Below are 12,185 nucleotides of genomic sequence, written 5' to 3' on the forward strand. Positions count from 1 at the left end.
CCATTGTGCTTTTGGCGTAATCATTTTTTTTACTGAATTTTGTCTTATGCTTGACTGTATATAGATTATGCTTTTTCAGCACATTAAAAAATAAAATAAAATTAAGCTGTAAAAGGTTGTATTTGTCATTTATACTATCATCTCATTAATTCCACTCATAAAATTTTAAAAATTTCTAAAAAGAAAGACTGCTGCATAAGAATAGCATACAACCTTTTTCCATCATAGATATACATGTACATTCCTAAGTTTGTATTTATGGCAAATGTATATGACCCATTTCCAAGAAACCATGTTTCTTTAATTTGAAACTTTGCCTCACAGATTCATTATATTGACAATCTAGTTAGTTAGAGGATCAGTCTGTACTGTTAAAGAAAAAGGTGCCAGATATTAAGTGACACGGGTTGACTTGTGGATGAAAAAACGTCCGATCAGAATAAGTACAAATCAACACTGCTTTATAAATTTGTAAAGAAGAGTATGAATTCGATGCAGTACAGCACTTGGATTGAGCACTTTGTCCTGCTCATTGCACGATGGACTTCACAATCATTTGGCAAATATTAGACATGTAGACTAGTTAGAGTGTTTTATAATAAATAATTTTTCAGTATGTTTTGTGTTTGTATTGTGGTTGAAATCCACATGGATTCTGCACATTTTGCCAAGCATTTAAACCTGCAGAACCATGTTAGTAGCAAAATAAATGTACATTTTTTGTGTACTGTAATTATGGCATGTAATATATTAGCTACAATGTTGTAGCCTTAACAAAGTAGGACTACTAATATTAGTACTAGTAATGTATAGATTATATTTGTTACGCTCATATTAGGCTTTTTTTGACACCTCTCATGATTGGCATGTATGTAGTCATAGTGTAGGGACCTCCTCAAAGTATTTTAAGTACTTTTAATTAAAAATGTTGTAAGTGGATGGTATGTGGAGTGGGTTGCAGAGGAAAGGGATATGAACAGATAGACAATGAGATAGACAAAATGTGGGGAAGATAACAGACAGGGTGATGAAATCTTAAACTGATCAGGCAGGAATGATATATTGTACAAAATTTCAGGTAAGAAAAATAACATACTTAAGAGACAGAGACATTAAATGGAGAGAAAGATGGAAACTGGACTTGGTAAATTTTCTTTGGGACTGGCTTAATTATAACTATATTGGCAGAGTAAATGATAGGTATTACTCGTTATCATAATCGTAATTGTAATTGAGCACCTGTAATCAACCCCATGCCTGGACCATACAGTTGTTTTTATTGTTAATCTCTCTGTTTATCTATTGATCAAAGTCTCTGGCAGTTTTACCATTACAGATTCAGTGAAAGAAAGAAAGAAAGCGACATAGTGTGCTGGTATATCAGGGCCTTTATTGTTTGTTATTCCAGACAGACTGCATAGACCCAAATCTGCCAGATCATTTCATTACACAGCAGCAGATCTGGGTCTGTTCAGTTTTGGAGGTTGTACTTGACATTACAAGTGAGTAAATACTCAAGTTGGCTTACAAACCACATATGAAATTAGTTTTTCATTAAAAGTTCTGTACTACAGAATTTTGCCCAAGAAAACATTTTATTCCATTCTACTTTTGTTTAAAGTTATTACTTTGCATTATATGACAATAACCAGACTTGCTGATTTGAAAATACATGACACTTAATTGATTGACATTTTTGGCAGTAAAGTGCAACAGTGAATTTCATTTTATCGGGTCCTCAGATAAGTCTTGGAGGATGATCCTGAAAGTTATAGGTTGCTGCTAATATCTGTTTTCATCATTATTAGGGCAAGGGCTACATATGTTGTTCTTAAGGCCTGATATGTACTGGCACAACACCACATACTATAGATAAAAGGTAAAGGGACTGAGTGACTGTTGTAATGTCAATTGTTCAGACCACATGGTCAATTGTTCAGATCACAGGGATTCGGTACAAACAAATAAGATCATCAGTAAATGGATGGGGGGGGTGCAAGTTAGTATTTGGACTACCCAATCCCTATATTCATTTATAGTTCAAGATTATAAAGATCATCGGAGAATCCCTGTATGTCATAACTAAGCATGTGCGGTGCTATGTTTTGCAGAGCAACTATAGTAGTGGAGGAACAAGATTAACTCTCATGCTGTTTATTGTATTTCAGATGAAGTTTGCTCTCTATATGCAGAAGTTAAATGGCATTAAGGATTATAAAAGACTTCCTGATCCATATAAATTCAAATCAGGGTGGATATACTTTGCCCAATTTGTTTGTGTTTGGGTAATATGTATATTTCTCGTATGGTAATATTTTGTACAGGCCATGTGTCATTTAGTTTGGAACCATTGTTATGTTTATTACAAATTGGGTTGCTATAATTTATTACAAAACATTTTTTGAAGCAGTGTCATTAACTAATGATGAGATTGATGGATATAGACTGCATAATAAACCATTCTCAGATGGACTTTATGCTGTTATGTGCATCATAAATCTTCCTTACTATCTAGAAACAAACATAATAGTCAATAACAGATGTATTTGCAAAGTTGTGAAAACAACACTTTTATCATCACTGCATATTTCATTAGTTATACCAGTATTGATTCTACATGACACTGTATTTATCAAGTGGTATTAATTCCTTGATTTAGTTTATTTGTTTCTTATACTCATTAATAATTTTGGAATATTATTGCAAAACTTAGTGTAATCAGCACTGAAATCAAAGTTATTTGAGAAAGAGCTTGTCATTTTCCAGGCAATCATTGATTTTATGAGCTCAGGCATTAATCATTGGTTTTATGAGCTCGGGTATTAAAATCTTTCATTTAAAGATGCATATTTAATCAAAGTACACATGACAGTAATTTATGATGCAAATTATCAATTTCAACTCCAAAATAAAGCTCATTGTCAGTTTTAAAACCAGTTTTATTGACATTAAACCAAAGTATGTAATCTGAGTCACATTGAATTATAACTACAGAAAGAGAGATATTATTTCAACAGTATTGACAGATATGGAATAAGCCTGTGGTCTTTCTGCCAGCCAGACCAGAAATGCCTCTCACACACACACAATTGACCCAAAGCTCCTGCATTCTTTTAGTGTTGTTTGTAATGTGTTACAGTCTTTGTACCCTCAAATCCCTATACCCATTTAGCAATGGTCCTAATTCCTTTTGTAATGGGGGCCCAGAGTGGACAAGTAGTCTAAAGCGCTCTCCGTTACGGATCATTGCCATCTCACCTATGTCTGCGTGGGTTCATTCCAGGGTTTTCCCGGGTTCTTCCTCCACCATTAATACTGGCTGCCTTGTATAGCCTATCATGTGCTGAAAAATGGCGTTAAACCCTACAATAATCATTTGTAATGAGCCTGTGGTACAGATTCCAAGGCAGTTGTTAAGTTATAGGGTTTGAAAAGTCCAGGATATATATATATATATATATATATATATATATATATAGAGAGAGAGAGAGAGAGACAGACAGACAGACAGAGAGCATATTGATATTGTACTTAAAATTATACATTAAACAAATTACCATTTTGTAAATTATAAAGTTATATCTTTATCTGAGAATCTTATTTGAGTGATCAGTAGTGGTTGATATTTGAGGTACTTGAAAATCAGTAATGGACATTTGACTCTTTCTTATAAACTGGTGGTTATGCATGACTTGTTGAACAAAACCTTTGCTTTGTTCAAAAATGATGCAAGACTCAGTTGAAAAGAACTAAATCATAACGTGCTATATATTTTTTATTTTCTTTAGGTGCTGGGGAAAATCTAGAGAATACTATAACAGCATTCCAACAGTAAGTATGGAGTTACCTGCATTAGACCTTTTGTTTTTAGAACATCATTTTATGTCAGTAACTTCAAAGGGATCAGATCCTGTTTTAAAAATTTAGAAGGCAGAATTGGTCAATATAATTAGGGCAGATGTTTTAGGGTTTTTTCGCTAAAATTGTCTCTCTTTTTGCAATACCAAATCACAAAAGACATTGGATAGTACATTGATTCAGAAGTTTGGGTTTTGGTACCAGTTTTAAGCACACAATAATTGATAAATTCAGATGGCTAATGACAAAAATTGATTTTTGAGTACTCATTTTAATCAATACAGTGGAACCCCGCTATAACGCGATGATCAGGGTCCATAAAATCGGATCGCGTTAAAAGCGGGGTCGCGTTAATGCGGGGTTTTACAATATTTAACTTTTTTTCCGAGAACATATACGTGTATACATGTACAATGATCAAAAGTCGGCTTATCATCAGATGAATATTAACTGGAATGCATTAATTAAGATATATTCAAAATAATCGATGGCTAATATATTTATAGGTTATTACTGTGCATTAAAAACATTTACTAATTTTTATTTGTTTGAATGATAATACAGATTGACCGATAATACCAGACTATCGCTATATCATGAAAAGTGTATCAACACCATATGCTACTGTGCCGTCGTGGCATGCAGTTCATCCATAATGGATGTAATTTCATTGAAAATTGTACAGATTTAAAATATTCAATAATTTTGTAATAGTCTGAATTCGTCGTGTAAAATATAGGATGAACAAAATATTGAAACCATTTACTTGCCGTCTGATATCGTACGGTCATTGCATGCAGCTATTCCCGGGTCTACCTACAGTGTCTGTACAAATTTCATACCGCTAAAATTTTATCATATGCGACAACTGCAAGAATAATTAACAATCAACGCATGATTTCAGCGTGCAAATAACTTTTATTTCAGATTTTGTGAACATCAAAAGAAACATGTGAAAACTGCTAAATTAATCGTTGCGCAAAGTGCAAAGTCAGTGCGGTTCCAAATTTAAATTTCATCATTTCTTGAAAAATATATCCAATGATGTTTGCTTCTTTGCCACGAACTGTTGGGTTCTAGCAAAGTCAAGAATGTTTCTTAATTGAAGGACTTTGACGCTGTCAACATCTTGTGTTTCCAGCCACCTTAAACTTGCTTCTAAATGTACTACTGCTTCAGACACTTTTGGTGGGGGAGTTGGGGTGCCATCATCATCGTTATCATTATCGTCACTGGTTTCAGGTTCTGATTGTGCAGCTTCATTCTTCCTGCTGACATTTGTAACAATTTCGTCATCTGATATGTGTTCGTATATAGGGCAGATGTCATCTACTGAATACCAGTTAAGGATATCATGATGACTGTGCTCGTATTTTTTGAGTGCTTCTTCTGCTAAACGTACGTCGTCTTCAGTGAATCCTGTAAATTCAAGCTCATCGTCACTATCATTTTGTGTCGAGGGCGTAAAAGCTGGCCCAAGACCCTTTATCCAGCATCATTCAATGCAGCGTGCAGTGATAGCATCCCAGGCTTTACCTCCAAGGTGACATACTTCTTTTAAGTTGAGTAATGCCAATGATGTGTCGACGGATGCGTTATTATCTGCTACCATTCCCTTTATCATTTCACGGCGATAATTTTGTTTAAATACGGAAATTATGCCTTGGTCAAGTGGCTGGATTTCTGACGTAGTGTTTTTCAGGAGGTACGAAACTTTGATCTTGCCATCACTGCTGACAAGATTTTCCGCTGGGGGGTGGGCAGGGCAATTATCCAGCAGGAGGAGAGCTTTTTCCTCCAGCTTGAGTTTTCGTAAATGAGCCCGAATATCTGGAACGAATGTTTTATAAAACCAGTCGTCAAATATGGAGCTATTCATCCAAGCATTCTTGCTGTTAGTGTACTGAAATGGAAGTGCCTTCATATTTACATGATGAAAACATCTGGGAGCTTTCGATTTTCCAATCATCAGAGGTCTGACTTTGTGGCTGCCAGACTTGTTAACACAAAATAAGAGAGTCACTCTGTCCTTCCTCTTCTTGAAACCTTCTCATTTGTGACTGTCAGTCTTGGTTGCAAGGGTGCGATCGGGTAACATTTTATAACATAAACCAGTCTCATCGCAGTTGTAAACTTGGTCGGCTGTGTAGCAACCGTCCTCCAACAACTTTTTAAGCCCAATTGGGTAGGAATTGGCAGCCTCTTTGTCAGCGGAGCGGATTTCCCCAGACACAAGAACTTGGCTGATAGCGTGCCTTTTCTTGAATCTGTCTAGCCAGCCATTACTCGCCTTAAATTTGGAATCATCTCCATTGATACGGCGATCAAATTTCTCTGCTTGGGCTTTCAGAATTGGGCCAGAAATTGGAACACCTTCTGAGCGAGCTTGTACAAACCATTGGTACAAAGCTGAATCTAGGACATTGTCATTAGCTAACTTAACCCTTTTACGCTGTAAACCAGTTTCCTCTTCAAGAATGTTGGGTAGACTACGGAGCTTTCCTTCATCTGTTTTCCACCCTCGCAAAGTGGACTCACTGATTCCTAGATCTCTGGCAAGCTGAGTTTGTTGTTTGCCCTTCTTTAGTTGATCTAGGGCATACAGTTTCTCTTTAGCAGAAAACGACTTGCGTTTTTGAACTTGCTTTTCCATAACAGTAAAATATTTTTTTATATAAGCAAACAACGTACACAGATAAAGCTCGATAACTAAGTAATGAAGGCCTGCAATGGTTACGAATCACTTTTTATATAAAACAAAATTAAGCTGAACGCATGTACAATTTCATACCCTTTTAATTTACAGATAATAAAGTGGATATTATTTACTTTCAACTGTTTGTTGTTTGACCACACCGCCAAGCACAGCATACATGTTGGCGGCTTTCGTCCTTTGATGTTTATTAAATTGTGCGACTCTTGTATCAACCACAGCTTTGTCTGCTGCTTGGCTGTGATTGTAGTTAAATAAGAAGCCCATGTCGGCTATTGTTTGAGCAACGACTGTATACAGATTTCATGGAAGACAATCACAAAGACGATTTACTGGCTTTACTCATGGATCCGTAATAAGTAACACTTCCGATAATGTTTACTTTGGCTTAACAATTCAAAAACCTAATGAAACCAGTTTTCTCTTCTAGAGTAGAATACGGAGCTTCACCACAACCTGTTCAAATTGATAAATTTCAGAAGCCAAGCGTTGCACATGCTATTTCTCGTCCGTTATATATATTGTATTATTTTAGAATTCATACACGATCACTTCTCCAAAATCACTTAAAGAACCTGGATAAATTGTTAAGTTCCGATCTTTTATTATTAAAAGTCATACGCGAATTCTTCCACCAAATTATAATAAACGTTTTACACACTATTTCTCATACGTTAAACAAATATTTTCACGGTCTGATAAAAATACACGTAAATGAATTTCAAGTTTCAGGAACCATGCCACGATCATATTATTTTAAAAGTCACAACTAATCTCATGCCCAAAATGAAGTTAATTTCTTGTTTTGTTTTTTTTACTTTTCTCCAAATTTTTTTTCTCCATGTGTGAATGAATATACGAAATTTCGGGAGCCATGCTACGACCGCGTTATATCCGAATTTGCGTTATGGCGGGGCGCGTTATAGCGGGGTTCCACTGTATTTGAATACCAATTTGCCATGAACTATTATGTTTTTTAAAGTTCATGAAAGAATTTCCCGTATTTAGACTTGAAAGTTTGCAACATTTTTTTGGGGAGACGCTGTGTGCTTTAAGCGTTCATACCCAGACATGCAGTATTGAATCCTTTGATGGAAAAAAATCTGGAAATGTCATGAAATATTTTTAATTGTTATCCGTATATTAGCCTGCCTAATCTGTTTTTGTAGATTGTTATATATTTGATGCTTTAATATTCATTTGTTTTGTTAGCAAATACAATTAAGTCTTTTCCTTGTTTCAAATTTAGGATGCATTGAAATTCATATTGTTAACAGTATGTACTATTAAGTTAATCAAGAAACATTCATAGCTTTTTCCTAATGTATAAAGAAAATGGTGTGCAGTTTGATTTGCTTGGGCTAAGCTGGTTTGAAGTTGTGCCAGCAAACTTGTTATGTTAGTTTTGTTGGGTAATGATAATAAAGATTGTTGCCCACAATGGCAGCTAGCTTGGGAAGCAGACCTATTACTCCAGAGTAGAAGTAGATGTTGAAAGAGTATGAAGGAGACATGTTGACTCAGAATCTCAGCAAATTTGAAATTCCTCTGAAACCAAAAACTCTTTTTTGTATCATCCTGAATTCGTCCATGTTTAATTTAAATAAACTTTTAACACAGCAAATTAAAACTGATTTATGCTGAAAACTGAAATAAATTATCAGCCCAGATGTCAGTTTTGCAATAAAATGAACCACTTAAAACTGAAACTCAAATAATTTTGTCAGACTGGTCCATAAACAGCCCAAAGACATGCAGACTGAAATAAAATCCAATATTGAAACACCTAAAATGTCATGAAATTCGTTTGATTTCCCAGCATGTTCAATTCAACATATGTTAGAAGACACCTAATCACTTTTCATTCTTAGGCAAAAACTGAGAAACTGATTGAACAAAAAACGCAACCAGAAGTTTAATTTGATCCCAGGAGATTTTGATCTTGAGAGGTCTCACTGTATTGCTACATCTGTATACTTTGGGACATTGCTTTGGCACAAAGTAGAGGGTTTATTGTTTTAAGTTATTACCATCATCTGAAACTTTTAAACATATTTAAAGCAACTTTATGTGAAAATAACCCCATAAAACATTATGATGAAGATAATAATAATTCAGAGCAGTTTTTTACAGAATAATTTCATGGTTTTGAATATTACAATTTACTTGGGGAAAGGTAACCCTGTACGTGATTTAGACCACTGCAAATGAAGTAAAATGGCTGTTCTTATTATCAATTGAACTGCCGTCATACTTGAATGCCATGCAGATATGGAGTTCCAGATGATCTGAGATGATACTTTGCATTATCTACTGAAGGAAAAACATAAACAATCTTACTTGAGTGAAGTAGTATAGTAACTCGATGGAGGCAGCCAAAGTCATAATTGGATTATCTGTGAATGAATGCACCTTCAGAGATAAAAGGAAATGGTGTATGGGAGGTTTAATAGGATGGGCTTTAGAATGTAACAGGTAATTAGTAGCTTTTGAATTGTTTCTGAAACTTGAGACAGGTTCAGAATTAGAAAACTTGATTTTATATGCATTGTTGGAGGCAACTAATTTAAGAAATAAAAAATAAAATTGAGGGGGAAAAAATGGAGATTTATTATAAAGCCATATTGTCAGGAATGATTAAAACCATGGAAAATTGGAAATTGTCACATACTATTTTTCAGTTATACATTTATCGTATTTGCTTATATTTAATACATTAATTTCAGTGCAATTGATGTTGGGACTGAGATGCTTGAACTGGACTGTCATATAACTGGAGATGGTCAAGTTGTTGTGTTACATGACAACAACCTTGATAGAGTTTGTGGCCAAGATATAAAGGTTATAGAAACAGAGTATGAGGTACAACTTTCACAGAACAGTAGTTATGCCCTGTAAAATTTAATTATCTACGACATTATAACTGCAGTAGTTTTGTTCCTAGAAAGCTTTCAAAGTTAATATTTGTGGAATTCAATTATTATCATTACATAATCAAATTCTTTCAGAACGTATCATGTTCATTTAACTGCTTTACTGTCATCATCCAAGAAAAATTGTAATTTATTGTGAAGCCATTTTTACTGGATATTCACACAGTAATAAGTTTGGCATCATTATGCATGTCCATCTGCCTGTATGTCCATCCAAACCCTAAATTACTCCAAATTTTACATATTTTCCCTTTTTTTTGTATATATGTCTTTTCAAGCTTAATAATGGTAGTCAGATTCAATATAGGATCTTATGTCTGTTAGTAAAGAGAGTCAGCTCTGCATATATCAGTGCAACCACTTATGACACCAGCTGAAAGTTTATTAGGTGTAAGGGTCTAGTTGCTGGTAGTAGTGGCTTATTACCTTATAATGGTGATTATCGATGTCTAGAGAATGGTCGACCATGGTGTTATAGCCCACATTGAGCGAATATTAAAATATGATAATTAATGGATGGAGTCAGAGATGCTTATAGGGTGTGCAATCATGTGATTTGCACAAAATTTGCAGGAATTGATGCACTTAGAAAGCAGTGATGCATGTGACTCCTGCAACTTAGCTTCAAGGTGTGCATATGAATGTATCCTCAGCACAGGATATTTTAGTCAGGTATTCACCCTTAAAGTGCTTGTTGTGACATAAGCTGGTAGAAATATTTAAGCTCTTATTGTATTTTGTATTTTTTTGTAACTGTTTACACATCTGGTTTCTTCGGCTTGACATGAGTGGTTGTTAAACTAAATTTGATTGGCACATTGGGCCCTATAACAAGCAATCTGTTGTAGTTTGAACCTTGCATCAGGGAAGTTTTTCATATGTTTATTTACAATATGGGCTGTCTAGAAGACCCAAAATAGCCAATTGCCATTGGTGTTCATCATTTGATGGTGATTTTGTTTAGCAAATATAAGCTGATCATGGTAATGAAGGCAACTAATTTTAAAGTTAGGAAGTATATCAGATTATTGGAGCTGCAAAAACGTTAACTGATATCATTTAGTGATTTTGTTACCCAAAAATGGCATTAAATGAAAGTCTGATGAACATGCTGGATGGACAATAAAAGATGACATGCCACTCCACCCTAGTCCTACAATGTAAGGTTTCTCCTCTGATATTTATGTTTTTGCATCACACCCAAAAAACCATAAATATCAGGGGAAATATCGTACAATGTGTGACTATGTCTGCCCCTTATTTCAGCTGTATTTCAAAATTAAAAGTAGAAAAGACAGACAAAGAAGCCAAATTAAAATGTACAGTTTAAAAGTAAAGTGTACTTTTTCATTTCTTTCCCTGTCACAATTTAACCCTGCATGATCATGTGCTATAAAACCATATAGCCCAATCATAAATGTTACAATAAATTAAATAAATAATAATCTAAAAATGAAATTAAGAAGTAAAGATATTTATTTGATTAAAATACATCTGTTTGAACAAGTAGACTGTGTCATTAATGGACTTGAAATCCTTATGCAGCATTATGGAATAGTAAATCTGGTGTAGTAGTCAGTAGAGTGCTAATTCAAGAAAGTTAAATATTAGCTTATGTTGGTGAAAAATCTTATTTTGTGTGAGAAGTTTGCATTACAGATAAAATCATTGTAGCCAATATTTCATCACACAATGTATGAAAAGAGGTCTTCTGTATGAAATGGTTGTCAATATTTAACTGTAATCTGTTTGCAATGTTGCAGTTTATGTTATGCAGCAATGTTTGTGAAGCTCTTTAAGAAAAGTGTTACTATTTTATAAATGTCATATAGTATTGCATCAGCATTGTAATCATATGACAGAAATTAACATTGACTATGCTGAACTATGTACACCTGCTTCTCCCTATTATCACCAACTTGGCCCCGTTCTTGCTAGAGAGAGGTAATTTCACTCAAAGTTTAATTAAAAGTCCACTTTGTACCATGACTTATTGTCATTTAATGCACTTAAAACCAATGTCAAGCTAAGTGGAAAAGGTAGAAGTTCTGGCTAGCTGTATTTACTGACATTCATTTGGAATATTTCAAAATAAAAATTATGTGGCTGCCAGGTGGCTACAATTATATAATAATTGTAGCCACCTGACAGCCACATAATTTTTATTTTAGGATCATCCCTGTACTTAGAAATCAAATGACTAAGGATCAGTTTTCAATACAATCCCATGCTCTGGGTGACCTTGACAATGACTGTATGAAATATAAAGTCAATGGTAAGATTATATTGAAATTAGGTGATATGGCACCAACTAGACATAACTAAATGGAGAACAAAATTGGGTCCTTTTGATGGCTTTTTGTCATAATTTAGAACTACCCTTGCCTAAAAGACTTTCTTAATACCAACTTGTGCAGTTAAAAGGAATAAAGATAACATTTTTATTCTGTAAATTAAAATGATTTACTTACAAGTTTAATTGAATTTTAATACCATTAGAGATGCATCCTGTGTTTTAGGACAGAGTCATATGTCTGATTCAGATGTTATGGAGAGTCTTGAAATAAAAACAGCTTATGAGTTTAAAAATTCACATTTTCTAAACCAAAATGATTTTTAGTTCCTTCCATAATGGTCATAAGTGATCCTTTAAAAAATCAATTTTATCCTGTGATAAACCT

General features: G+C 34.3%; 1 protein-coding gene across 1 annotated transcript in view; it reads left to right on the forward strand.

The window, feature by feature from the left end:
• The window catches only part of LOC149776959 (lysophospholipase D GDPD1-like), a 58,820-nt gene that overhangs the window by 10,291 nt on the left and 36,344 nt on the right, over positions 1-12,185 (forward strand). Inside the window, exons 3-4 of the mRNA XM_089941675.1 lie at positions 3,789-3,831; positions 9,298-9,433. Of these exons, the coding sequence (XP_089797801.1) occupies positions 3,789-3,831; positions 9,298-9,433 (179 nt within the window). The remainder of the gene's footprint in view (positions 1-3,788; positions 3,832-9,297; positions 9,434-12,185) is intronic.

Source organism: Sinohyriopsis cumingii, chromosome 18 (assembly GCF_028554795.1).
Source record: "Sinohyriopsis cumingii isolate HCF-2022 chromosome 18, ASM2855479v2, whole genome shotgun sequence".
NCBI classification, from domain to species: domain Eukaryota; kingdom Metazoa; phylum Mollusca; class Bivalvia; order Unionida; family Unionidae; genus Sinohyriopsis; species Sinohyriopsis cumingii.